Below are 13,440 nucleotides of genomic sequence, written 5' to 3' on the forward strand. Positions count from 1 at the left end.
AAAGTGCATCTAGAGAAGTTAGATAACTTATTTACCATTAGGCCTTCCTCAAAAAAACAGCACACAGCAATCATTATCTATGACACAGAGGTGTATAGTCTGAAATCTGTTCCTCAAAGAGAAAGTCTAAAAATACAAATATGTTTAGCCGGGCACCAGTGGCTCATGCCTGTAATCCTAACTACTCAGGAGGCTGAGATCTGAGGATCGTGGTTCAAAACCAGCCTGGGCAGGAAAGTGCATGGGACTCATATCTCCAATAAACCACTAGAAAACCAGAAGTGGTACTGTGGCTCAAACAGTAGAGCATCACCTTGAGCTGAAGAGTACAGGGACAGCGCCCAAACCCAGAGTTCAAGCCCCACAACTGACAAAAAAATAAAAATAAAAATTTTTTTGAGTAATTGCTGTGTTTGTTGCAGTGAAAAATTTAGAGAGAAAAGGACATCTTTCTGTTGTTTTTTTGCCAGTCCTGAGGCTTGAACTCAGGGCATGAGCACTGTCTCTGAGCTTCTATTATATTTGCTCAAGGCTAGTACTCTACCACTTGAGCCACAGCGTCACTTCTAGCTTTTGTTCTGTTCATGTGGAACTGAGGAATTGAACCCAGAGCTTCATGTATGCTAGGTAAGCTTCATGTTTGCTAGGCAAGCACAATACCATTAAGCCACTTTCCCAGCCCAGCATTTAATCTTTCTATATAAAAGACTGTGACTACATAAGTATTAATGAAGACAAAAAAGAAATAGGGTCCAAATAGGGACTAATCTGTAAAAGCAGTAAAAGCTTTATATGGGTGAGTTTTAAATCTAGTTTTCTTTGATAAAGTATATAATGTTATATACTCCATGGGAAGGTTTTAGAGCAATAATATTTTCTTATTGCCTACTGTGTAATTAAAGCAATAAAATCAGCTCCTATGTACCCTTATTTTCTATTTGTACCATATTCTGCACTTTGCTAGGCACTTAACAACATTAATCTTAATTCTTTAGAACAACGTTTTATGGAAAGACTATTCCTAATTGGGAAAAACGGGCTATCAAAAAGTTAAGTTTCAGGAGATGTTGAAACTAGACTTTTATTTGGTCAGGCCTAAAATTTGTCATCTTTCCACTGTATTAAGAAGCTACTCTATGGAATGTAAATAAAAATGGACACATTACACAAAGTGATACAGCCATTATAGACCACACACATGTAATTGTCTAAGACCAGTGGCTATTGCACCTAGTGAGAGTTTGTCTGTGGTCAAGGACTTGAAATATACAACCACAGTTAAGTTGGAGATAACGGGAGATACTATGGATTGATTTATATAAACTGTGATGACAGCAGAAAAGAATGTTAGTAAAGGCATAATTTTGAAACTGTATCATCAGGGGTATTTTCGTTGCAAGTAACAGAACCAGGCAATGTCAGCTCTTTCACCATAGCTTAAGCAAAAATAAATACAATTTGAAGGTGTTTGTACAGTGATGTCAGATAATTATCTCTGCAGTTTTCTGGCTTTCCCCCTTAAAACTGCAGTATGACTGCCATTTACCAGATAGCAACATTCAAGTTTAAGACAGGAAGAAAGACAGAAATTGAACCAGGAAAACAAATCCTTTCTCTAATCAGGAAAACAAATCCTTTCTCAGTAATATGTCTTGGGCTAAACTCCTTCCATGTGTCATTTTAATCGTCTAACAACCCTACAAGTTGTATCAAGAACTACAACTATTTTCATTTATCAGGTTTAGAAACATGCCCAAAGTTACCCAATTAAGATTCATTAACAAATGCAGAAGATATTAGTAGATTATAATTTAATGACAATTTAGAAAGAAGCAGACCAAAGACAGTGAGAGAACAGGTTCAAAGACAGTGAATACCTAGTAGGAAATTGACACTGGTCCATGCCTTACAATATAAAAATAAATCTACTCAGCAATGATGATTAAATGAAGGCAAAATTTGGCGTTAAAATCTTAAGACTCAGTTTGCAATTTGCAGAAAAAATTGAATTGTTAGCTCAATTGTAGGAGCTGCTTAAATATAATGGTGTGCCTCTTCATAATATAAATGCTGCAGTAAGGTCAAGAAGCTAAAATGGAGAAAAGTCTTTGATTTGGGTAACTGGAGATCATTAGTTACCTGTTAAAGTGCAGTTCCATGGTAATGGTTGGGATAGAAGAAAACCGCAGAGCTGTGTTGATACAAAATAAGCACCAGATTTTAAAATTCTAAAACTATATATTGTGATAAAGGCAAAAGAAACAACTAAGCAAGAAAATGTTTTTAGGGATAAGGCAATATGTAAGTCAAAAGAAACTGATCAATAAAAAACAGAGATTCAAAAGAAAAAAAAATGGAGAAAAGTATATTTTTCTCTTGATCAGGAAGGAGCCAAGGTCTTACATCAAAGAATCATTAGAAGATGCCTCAAAGGGAATATCATTTTTTTTAAGTGTGAAAGAAAAGAAATGAGATGAGTAAAGCTGTGAATAAATCCTTGTGTAGAGAGCAGATAAGACAAGAAGGATTGGTATTCTAAATAAAGAATATGTAACAGTAAGTAATAATTTGAAAAGACACAGTGGGTAATTAGAAGGGAAATCATTTAGAGATGCAAAAATTACAATTAGTTTAGGTCTTTCCTCAAGACTAAATCATGGTGAGGGTGGGGGCAGCTAAAAGATAAGGGAGGGAAATTTGGTTTGTTCTTTTGTTTTTTTGGGTCCGGTCATGGGGCCTGAACTCTGGGCCTGGGCGCTGTCCCTCAGCTCTTCAGCTCAAGGCTAGCGCTCTACCACTTGAGCCACAGCGCCACTTCCGGCTTTTTTCTTTTTGCTTATGTGGTGCTGAGGAATCGAACCCAGGGCCTCTGGCATGCAAGGCATGCGCTCTACCACTGAGCCACCTTCCCAGTCTCAAGGGAGGGAAATTTGGGTGAAAAGACGAATTTAGTTTGTCTACTAAAATAGGGAAGTATAGCTGAGAAATAGTTGTGGAAGTCTAGTGCTTTGTGAAGAGGTTGGTACCAGAAATCTGGCTATCACAAAGACTATATTATGTGTTGAATTGCTAAACTTAATAAGACACACATTATCCCTAGGAAATAGCCTACATGAGAACTCAAAATGAACCTACGCTTTGTGGGGAGTTATATTGGTTTTGAAACACTTCTAGGAACTACACACTTCTAGGAGATGGATATTTGTCAAAAGGAAGGGTGCTTTTCCTAGGGGTTCACAGTAAAATAGAGAACCAGACCCAGAAACAATTAAACATATAGTGCTAACTGTTCTAATTTAGATCAGAAGAACTGGGAAATTAGAGCTGACAGGCTGGCAGGCTGAAAGGCCAGAGGAGAGTTGGAGGGGCCGCTGGAGACTGTGGAGAGCAGGAAGGAAGGAAAAGAAAAAAAAAACCCACCTTAGAGGTTGCAGTTACTCCTAGTACTGAGGTGTAACCCAGGACAGGTTGTAGACCAACTAATAAAACTCGTTTGTCACCTTTAAAGTGCTTCTGTGGTGGATTTTCTCACTTGTGGGGTATTATACATTAACAACTCCATTTCTATGCTCCCCTTTATGCTCCCAAAGATGAACAAACAAGACAAAAAGAAAAACAAAAACAACAACAATGATAAACCTCTTGTTTCCATTCCCTGCAGTTCACTTGGACAAGTATTATTTTATGTGATCAGAGACACATAGTCATTGTGCCTTTGCGTTCCTCTCCTAAGAGTATATAGGAATTATTTTTTATTCTTATTTAACTACTCATTAACTACTTATTTAATTACTTATTAACTACTTATTTAACTATTCTTATTCTCACAACCTATCACTTGAGAATAGGTATTTTGAGACAGGGATTCAAAATTCATTTACATCAGTATCTTTAAAATGTAATTTGTTTTCTTAGTGAGCTTTTAATTTGCCATAAATGCAGTTACAAAGTGTGATGGGCTGCTTCATTATTTGAGAATAATAAAGCCAAGCACAAAGTTGATCACAATCTACTGCAGAGCAAGCCTCACAAAACACGCCTGTAATTGTACTTTCCATTTCTCAATTTTCTGGATTGGTACATCCATCTGTTGGAATAACAAATTTAAAAAAGATATATCACAAGCTTATTCATGTCTATAAGGATTGTTTAAAAATGTATGTATTAGGCTCTTCGATGTTGGCTTTGTTCAAGGTAAACATAAGGTAGTAAATGGCCTTTTGGAATTTTCAAGAACCTTTCAGAAAATGCTTTCAAACCTGTGGTAACAGCAGCACAGAAAGCCAAATCGCCCACTTTTTTTTTTTTTCTTTTACATCTTTTCCCTTAGCTGCTGAAAGAATCTAATGTTTGTTCTGTGTATTACGATTTGTGTACTTACCTCAGATTTTCTTGACACCTACCAGTTGACGACTCTTTCATTTTTTTGCCCGTATCCAAACACCGGGTTTACACTCAGTGCTGGTGCTCTTGGCATGATGAACAGTGCTGTCTTTTACTCATCCTCTCTCATCTTCAGATTTCTTGTGTAGGCATGGGGATGATTATGGTGAATCTGTCAGGAAAATGGAACCAAATCATTTTAGAAACAGTGTGCTTCAGGGAGATGCCATATAAATGACAAGTTGCTATTACTATGCATCCCAAAGATGTAAAACTGCTATTTTGTTCATCGATATTGTAAAAATATTATTCAAAATTAAAAAAAAAAAAGAACAGGAAAAAAGGCTGGTGCTCTACCACCGGAGCCACACCCACACGTCCGGCTTTTTGCTGGTTACTTGCAGCTAAGATTCTCAAGGAGTTTTCTTAATCGGGTTGGCTTCTGACCCGTGATTCTGAGATCTCCGCCTCCGGAGTAGCTAGGATTACAAATGTGAGCCACCTCCCCCCCCCCCCCCCCCCCCCCCCCCCCCCCCCCCCCGCACCAGCTAACTTTATAGTCTCCCAATTGATCTGGCTCGCGGGATGGCTGGGAACTGAGCATGCGCAGTAGTCCCCCTGTCTCCACCCCTCCATCCCCCCCCCCCCACCTTCCGAGGCGCCGCCTCCCTTTCCCTTGACAACGGGGAAAGCGTCGCGCCCGGCGTGCGCGCTTGCGCGTGCGCCGCCAGACACGCTGAGGAGGAAGCGGGTTACGCCGGGAGAGCGCGCATGGGCAGACAAACTGTACGTCCGTTTGTCCGAGCGCGAGGGGAGAGTGGGCGCCATCTTCCTCGCCGCCGGCTGGCTGAGGGCTTTTCCTGTTCCGTGGAGGCAGCTGCGACGAGGAGCGCGTCAGCCCCGGCCCGGGGTGACGAACTGGGCCGCAGCGGTGTGTGTTGCTCACGGCCGAGGGCTCCGCAGCCTCCCCGGGCGCCGGGGACGGGGGGAGCGGGGGAGCGGCCGGCGGGGCCGCGGCGGACGTGCAGGAGGGCGGGGCCGCGGGCCGGGCGGCGTCGGGGCGCCCCCCCCTCGCTGTACCCCGACTCTCCCTCTCCCGTCAGCTTCCCGGAGGTGGTGTGCGCGCGCGCTTCCCGGGGAGCGTGACAGTGAAGATCTGGAAGGCTCGCCTAGGTATTTCCTTTTCCTTTGCTCTGTCATGGTAGCTGGTGGTGGCCGGAGAAGGTCGGCAGGCCCGACTCCTCCGGCTCGAAGTGGGCGGCGGGGGTCAGGGGGTCAAAGGGCGTTCCGGCTAGATGCGGGGCCCACCGGGGCCCGTGGCGCGTGAGGGTGCAGCCGTGCGCCCCGGGGCGGCCGGCGCGGACCGGCGCGGAGGTTGGGCGGTCCTGGTTAACTGGAAGGCTGGATTGTGGCCGAAGGTCCGGCGACCGCAGCCGATCCCGTCGTAGCAACTTGGCCTGGCGAAGAAGAAGGGCAGAAGAAGGAGACCAAAAGAAGCTCTGACCCCCCCGGAGTGCTGACAGAAGGCCGAGAAATCGGTGCCTTGGGACGATGATGGAAGTTAACGGGAACTCCTGTACCCCTGTGGACTCGTCTCCCCGCACAGTTTTCCCGGGATCGGTGGCCGGCCGTGGTCACGACGCCTTTGGTTTTTAATGTTAACCATCCACGTATCAAAAGGCAGGTGATCGGAAAGAATGAATGTGGCCTGGGGGTAGATGATGATGATGATGATGATGATGATTTTCTCTGCAGGGAGACTTCTCGTTTAGAATTTGAATGTGCTTCACGTTGACTGACTGGGTTTAAGTAGTCTCGCAGAAGAAGAGTGAAAAGTTTTTACTCTCCCTCATCACGTCTGGAAAATGACTTGTACTTGCTAGTCACTAGTCAAGTGGATCTGACATAATGCCTGTGAAATTCAGTCTCCTGGGTTCCTCTCAGTCTTGATTAGAAGATGCACATTTCATATTGTTTAGCCACACTGGTGATTGATTAGGATGAGTCACTGTGTAAAAGCCAGCAGTTACTTAAAATGTTCTTACACTTACGTGAGCTTGTGCTTCTAAATCACAGCATTAAAGTCACAAACATTTTTGCATTCATAACTAGAAAAAAAACTACAGGTAGGGTAATTTGTGTGTGTGTGTAGGGGATTTTTGTGCAGTCTAATGTGTTAATAGAGTTTCTGGCGATTTTGCTTAAGGACTGTAGCATGTTGGCACTGCAAGAGAAACTCATTTTTTGAGAGCTGGTATTAGAAGTGGTCCAGATGTTGCTGTAGGAGGATAAATGATAACATTAGTACATTACTATTGAAAGTCAAAGATGTGTAAGCATTAGTTATATTTAACTGGCAAATTAAAACAAACTAGTCTTGAATTGGAATTCATGAGGTTTGTGCTAATAAAACAAATTGTCTTAGTTAAGATGATTAGATAAAATTTAAGTTAGGATGTGTGTTTCAACAATTTGACAATTGTTGAAAAAATGTTTACTTGTAGGTGGATTTATTTATTTTAATTAGGGAAGACAAAATGACATGCATTATGTTGCTTCCCAAAATATTTTTAAAGTTAAAAGAGACTAAATAGGAATATTGGAATTTTCACGTGGACAAGTTTTCAAGAAGCCATTTTATAGCTTTCGTTGACATATTAATGTGAACACTTTTTTGAAACCAGGCTTATTACTTCATTTTCTTTTCTAGTACTGTGCAGATATTTTAATAGCAAACCACACTGATTTTGGAGGTAGCATGTACCAAGTAATTGAATATCTTTACTAGATCAGTTTGTAGCTCAAAAAGTTTATAGATCCTTCTTAAAGGATAGCCTTTCAGACCTTTGTGTGATAGTGGTACTTAGGTGTAAGGGATAGACTAAAGCGGTGTTTGATCATTAAAGACATGTTAATTATAATTATTAATTTACACGTCTCATTTGGTGAGACTTCATTAAGTCTTGTTAGTTCACATATACATGAAAGTGTTAGGTACAAGTTTCCTTAAGTTATTTAGGAGTTCATACTGGTAATCTTTGTATTTCAAGTTAATTGTATTTTTAGTATGTTTCTGCTTCTCTACATTGTTATTTAGGTTCCTCAGTGTTGTACAGGATGGTTGAAGTGCCTTAAGGTTATTGGCATAATTAGATTCCATAGTTACAACATTTTATGTTTTGTTTTAGATTAGTTTTAATGGTATTGCTTTAAGCATATCAGGTAAAGAGTGGTGCTGAGATTTTTTTGACTTTTAGTATTTATCTTGGTTACTTTGGAATCATAAAATTTGGAAAGCCATTGATTTGGATTTATTTAAAAGCTGATTTTTGAATTTCAAGCTTTGCTATTTTATCATGTTAAATGGATGCTTTATTAATTTGAGTTGGTCTTTTGTAAGGGAGGAGAATGGCAAGAGAGATGAACATAAATATGAACTAGATATTTGAATTTTCACTGGGGAGTGATAGGGAAGGATTTAATTTTGTGTTTATACTGATATTTTACTTGTAGAAGTTTTTTTTTTTTAAGTGGATATAAAACGTTAAAATGCATTGACCTTAAGATATAACTAAATGAGCTTGGTAGTTAATACACGCTTCTTACTACCATTGCTCCTTCTACTCATGTAGTACAATTTTCAGCACATTTTTATTGTTCATTATTTGAAGATATCTACTTGGGTTTTATATTTACTTTTTGCAGAGGCTAATTAATTTCCCCTTGAAACAAAATGATTTTGTTATACCCATAATTCTAATTGTTTTCACTTTTGGTAGGTTATTCTGAAATGGATATCCTACCCTGGCATGAGACCAATTACAGGGTTCAAAGATTAATTATATTTCATTTTCTTTCCACAGTTAAGTTGCTTTTACAGAATTAACAGGTCTCCAAGAAATAAAAAGAAAAGGTAAGACATCAGAGTTTAAGGCTTTTCACAGAGACTTGACAAAAATCAAATAGATTTAATATGTCAGAGTACTCATGGCTTCTGTTGTTTATGTCTTGCCAGTGATACTAGTGGTAGGCAATTTAATATAATGGGCAGAAATTATATATTGACCACAGATGACTTCTCTAAATATGTAAAATTCATTGTGGTTGGTAAAATAACTTAATTGCTCTCACTTTGCATTAGGAGATGTGTTTGAGAGTCTGAAAGTAGTTTGGTCTTGTGAAGTAGCATTTTGCAGATTTACAAAGGAGATGTGAAAGTTGTGAAGTTCCTATTGTAAAGGATAGGTGATATGAAATACTTCAAGTTGGCTTATTTGTGTGTTTAGACAGGAGAAAGTGAATTGTTTGCCTAAAAATTAGATAAGAACAATATTTTGTGAATGTGTATCTTGTTTTCATTGATCTATGCTGAAGGAGGCAGGTACCAAGTAATTACTAAGCTTAGTTTGGGCTAAGGTACTTTAAGAAATAAGACTTGCTATTATGTGTACCTTTTTGTCTGCAGGTCATTATTGCTGTGGTTTGAGCTCAGCATGGCTGTAGTCATCCGTTTACTGGGGCTTCCTTTTATTGCGGGGCCTGTGGATATTCGTCACTTCTTCAAGGGATTGACTATTCCTGATGGAGGAGTGCATATAATTGGAGGGGAAATTGGGGAGGCTTTTATTATATTTGCAACAGATGAAGATGCAAGACGTGCTGTAAGTCGTTCAGGAGGGTTTATCAAAGATTCATCTGTAGAGCTTTTTCTTAGTAGCAAAGCAGAAATGCAGAAGACTATAGAAATGAAAAGAACTAATCGTATAGGAAGAGGGCGACGAGGATCTGGGTCATCAGGGGTTGGAAAACGGTCTAATTTTATTGAGGCAATGAAGAAAGATGAAAGTAATTCTAGATATGGCTCTTCAGTTAATCAAGATGCTGGATTTCATACTAATGGTACAGGATTTGATGATTTAAGGCCAAGAAAGACAAGGCCATCAAAGGCTGAGAATCCTTATTTGTTTCTACGAGGTTTGCCTTACTTAGTTAATGAAGATGACGTACGTGTCTTTTTCTCTGGTCTGTGTGTGGATGGAGTCATTTTCTTAAAACATCATGATGGCCGAAATAATGGTGATGCCATAGTAAAATTTGCTTCATGTATTGATGCATCAGGAGGCCTTAAATGCCATAGAAGTTTTATGGGTTCAAGATTTATAGAAGTAATGCAGGGTTCAGAACAACAGTGGATTGAGTTTGGTGGTAAGGAAATTAAGGAAGGTGTTCCTGTACGATCTGAAGAACATCCTCTCAGAGGAATTAATAATAGACATTTCCGAAAACGGTCTCATTCTAAATCTCCCAGAAGAACACGCTCTCGCTCCCCTGTTGGATTTTATGTTCACTTAAAAAATTTGTCCCTAAGTATTGATGAAAGAGATTTGAGAAATTTCTTTAGAGAGACTGATCTGACCGATGAACAAATTAGGTTTTTATATAAGGATGAAAGAAGGTCACGATATGCCTTTGTGATGTTTAAGACTGAGAAAGACTATAATACAGCATTAAGTTTACATAAAACTGTTTTACAGTATCGTCCAGTTCTTATTGACCCAGTTTCTAGAAAACAAATGCTGAAGTTCATTGAATATTATGAAAAGAAGAGACGAGGATCAATTGAGAAAGAGAGAACTGGACATGCTTCACAAAAATACTTAGAAGAGGACTACACTGGCCAGAAACTCTGTATATATATAAGAAATTTTCCATTTGATGTTACAAAAGTTGAGGTGCAAAAGTTTTTTGCAGGCTTTGCCCTTGCTGAGGATGACATTTACTTGCTTTATGATGACAAAGGAGTTGGTCTGGGAGAAGCGTTGGTGAAATTTAAATCAGAAGAACAGGCTATGAAAGCTGAACGTTTAAATCGCCGAAGATTCTTAGGGACAGAGGTATTACTAAGACTTATAACGGAGGCACAAATGCAGGAGTTTGGTATAAATTGTTCTTTCATGTCCAGTGGCAAAATGCAAGCCTGTTCCCAGTCGCGTGATAGAGATGACCGGTGCCATTTATTTGGCTCAAAAGACTCACCAGTATACTCATATGACCCTTCTGAAGACCGGAGATACCAGGTAGAGGAGTTAAGGCATCCAGGTAACCTCAAGCATCCCCAGGGACATTTCCGACAGCCCAATAGGCACCCTCCGGAAAACTTCAGGCACTCTCCAGAGGACTTCAGGCTCTCCCCAGAGGATAATAGACACACTCGGGAGGAATACTTCCGGCGGCCTCCTGCAGAAAACTTCCGGCGCCTACAAGAGGACTTTAGGCACCCACAAGAGGACTTTAGGCACCCACAAGAGGAAAACTGGAGACGGGAGGAAAACTGGAGACGGGAGGAAAACTGGAGACGGCCTTTTGAGGAGGACTGGAGGGGGCCACCAGAGGAGGATTTCAGACAGCCCCCTGAAGAGGACTTAAGGCGACCCCTAGAGGAGGGTTTCAGGCGTCCTTGGGAGGAGGACGACTTGAGGTGCCATAGGGAGGAGGACTTCAGGAGACCCTTTGAGGAAGATTTCAGACATTCCTCTGAGGAGGACTTCAGGCGGTCACCCCCGGAACACTTCAGACGACCACCTCAGGAGCATTTTAGGAGGCCACCCCCAGAACACTTCAAGCGGCTGCCGCCGGAGCACTTCAGGAGACCGCCCCAGGAGCACTTCAGGAGGCCACCCCCGGAACACTTTAGGCGGCCACCCCAGGAACATTTCAGGCGTTCCCAAGAGGAAGATTTCAGGCATATGCCAGATGAAGACTTCAGAGGCCCTCCTAATGAGGACTTTAGGCCCCCTCCTGATGAAGACTTCAGGAGCCCCCCGGAAGATGATCTGAGATGCCCTTCTGACGAAGACTTCAGGCAGCTTCCTGCGGAGGACCTCAGGGACGTTCCAGAGGAGGATCCCAGACTTCCTGACAATTTTAGACCTCCTGGAGAGGATTTTAGGAGTGCATCTGCGGATTTTAGAAGCCATCGTCCTTTAGTGAATTTTGGTCGCCCAGAAGGTGGCAAACTTGATTTTGGAAAGCGTAATATGGGAGGTTATCCTGAAGGGAGATTTATGCCTGACCCCAAATTAAATTGTGGTTCTGGTAGAATAACTCCTGTTAAAATAGTGAATCTTCCATTTAAAGCTAATGTTAATGAAATCTTAGACTTTTTCCATGGTTATAGAATCATACCTGATTCAATTTCAATACAGTATAATGAGCAAGGATTGCCTACAGGAGAAGCCATTGTTGCTTTGATAAACTATAATGAAGCTATGGCTGCTATTAAAGATCTAAATGATAGGCCAGTGGGGCCCCGCAAAGTTAAGCTGCTTTTGCTTTAGAGTGCATTTCTAAATTGTTTCCTTCCCACAGTATTGATGCAGTAAAAATGAAGATTTGAAATAGTGTTTTAAAAATATCTAGTGAAACATTTTAATTCTGACCTGTGAATATAAAAAATGTAAATAGAATGTGAATCTGGTTTTGTTTTACTTGCACATTGCTGCTTTTTTCCCCTAACTTATAATTCCATATGCCTTATTTTCTCTAATTAATGAGGTTTCCCAAGGGTATGTCTTCCCCCCTCCCAATGTTATGGATACAGTTGTATAGAGTTGTAATAGAAGAGGAAAAATTTTATATTCACTTTTATTCTGTAGTCAATCTGTAGCCAAGGAAATAGTGAGTGACTGTTCAGGTTTGGCATTTTATTATCTGTCTGCAGAATTAATAACCTCTTGTCTGAGATTCTACCATACTAAGGTCTCCTATTATAAATAATTCAAAATGAACAGACTGTGAACTTGAAATTTACTTATGTAAAAAGCTTAGGAGATTCTTAAAAGTTTGTGTTCATAACCTTGCAGTTTTTTAAAAAATAAAATCGCAACTGAAATAGACTAACTTGTATTTGTATAAAAGGGAAAAATAGTTGAAGTTGGGTAGTATAAAGTTTTCAACGCGCACATTCAACTCCACTTATGATGAAAGAGATCCAACACTGATTAGTTTTATGGTTTCTTGAATATTTTAATTTTAGGCTTCAGCCTTAGGAAGGGGGTGGAATATCTTATTAACCAAATAAGATTAACAAAAAGTAGACAAAAATGGGATCGGTTTATATTTGGAAGAGTTTGATAAAATAGGTATTTTTTTTTCTGGGAAGAATTTACTCAAGACTCATACACCTTGTATGTTTATTAGGTTCTCACGTTTTAGCTTCAAAACTTTGTGTCTCTGTAAGACTTGTGAAGTTTAATTTTGACTTTAATATTCAACATTCAGTGTAGGCAATTTTCAGGTACTGGATTAGATTTTCTTTCATCCAGGTAATACAAATGTCTGACATTTTGGGGTAACCTAATAAGTGTTAGGCACTGACTATATGCATGATCTTAGTGCCTATTATTTACTTGTCCCACAAATCAAATATGAAGCCAGAAAGTTTCAACAACCTACTTGAAGCCAGTTACCCTGTCCTAGAGCCATTTTCAACATAAACAGACCACTGATTGCAGTTAAAATCTTTTGCTATCTGATTTTATGAAATTTTTTAAATTAAGGTCATACTAAAAGTATTTTCAGGGTTAAATGATATTTTCTTACTTCTATTGTTGCTTTAAAATAGTAAAGATAAAACTAGAGTGCTCAACCATTTGTAGAAGAAAATGTGACTTTGTTTCCAGGGTTTCTCTTGGGGTTCTCACGTTACATACTGCTTTCTAATTCAAAAATGTGCATCTAACTTGATTTGATTTGGTTGGCTTTCTAATAGTTTACATAAAACATTAATGTTTCTCAGTTCTCTTATTCAGAGGCTTTCCACGGTGAGAGTAAGATTTTTATTGATAGCATCATTATTTAATATTACAAAAGTAGTTATGAACTGGATAACTTGATTATAGGATTAAGTTTATTGGTCAGTACTTGGTCAATTAGTACATTAAAGTATCTCTTGGGTTAACCTTCAGGGTTTTTTTGGCCAGTCCTGAGGATTGAACTCTAGGTGCTGTCCCTAAGCTTTTTGCGCTCAAAAGGTAGTGCTCTACTACTTGAGTCTAC

At 39.8% G+C, this 13,440-nt stretch overlaps 2 protein-coding genes across 5 annotated transcripts in view; one reads left to right on the forward strand and one right to left on the reverse strand.

Annotated features, from left to right (window-relative positions):
• Tmem67 (transmembrane protein 67) overlaps positions 1 to 4,967 on the reverse strand; it is a 53,516-nt gene extending 48,549 nt beyond the window's left edge. The window contains exons 1-2 of the mRNA XM_042673228.1: positions 4,937 to 4,967; positions 4,382 to 4,555 (exon numbers count right to left, since the gene is read on the reverse strand). The gene's annotated coding sequence lies outside the window, so the exon portion shown is untranslated. The remainder of the gene's footprint in view (positions 1 to 4,381; positions 4,556 to 4,936) is intronic.
• A 169-nt stretch (positions 4,968 to 5,136) lies between these two features.
• On the forward strand, positions 5,137 to 12,278 carry Rbm12b (RNA binding motif protein 12B). 4 transcript variants are annotated; one of them, XM_042673230.1, is made up of 4 exons: positions 5,137 to 5,314; positions 5,487 to 5,556; positions 8,247 to 8,296; positions 8,849 to 12,278. In XM_042673230.1, exon 4 carries the CDS (start codon positions 8,877 to 8,879, stop codon positions 11,718 to 11,720), a length of 2,844 nt encoding a protein of 947 aa, XP_042529164.1. In that variant the 5' UTR covers positions 5,137 to 5,314; positions 5,487 to 5,556; positions 8,247 to 8,296; positions 8,849 to 8,876; the 3' UTR covers positions 11,721 to 12,278. The 4 variants fall into 4 exon arrangements, with proteins under 4 accessions (XP_042529164.1, XP_042529166.1, XP_042529165.1 ...); XM_042673232.1 differs by lacking the exon at positions 5,137 to 5,314 and having other exon boundaries at positions 5,421 to 5,556; positions 8,849 to 9,228; positions 9,262 to 12,278; XM_042673231.1 differs by lacking the exon at positions 5,137 to 5,314 and having other exon boundaries at positions 5,421 to 5,556; positions 5,802 to 8,296.
• The last annotated feature ends 1,162 nt before the right edge of the window (positions 12,279 to 13,440 follow it).

Source organism: Dipodomys spectabilis, unplaced genomic scaffold (assembly GCF_019054845.1).
Source record: "Dipodomys spectabilis isolate Male_0828 unplaced genomic scaffold, ASM1905484v1 ptg000783l, whole genome shotgun sequence".
NCBI classification, from domain to species: Eukaryota; Metazoa; Chordata; class Mammalia; order Rodentia; family Heteromyidae; genus Dipodomys; species Dipodomys spectabilis.

What these genes read in the sequence shown, in the direction of transcription:
- Rbm12b (XM_042673230.1), top strand. Translation starts at nt 8,877, where the DNA reads ATGGCTGTAGTCATCCGTTTACTGGGGCTTCCTTTTATTGCGGGGCCT.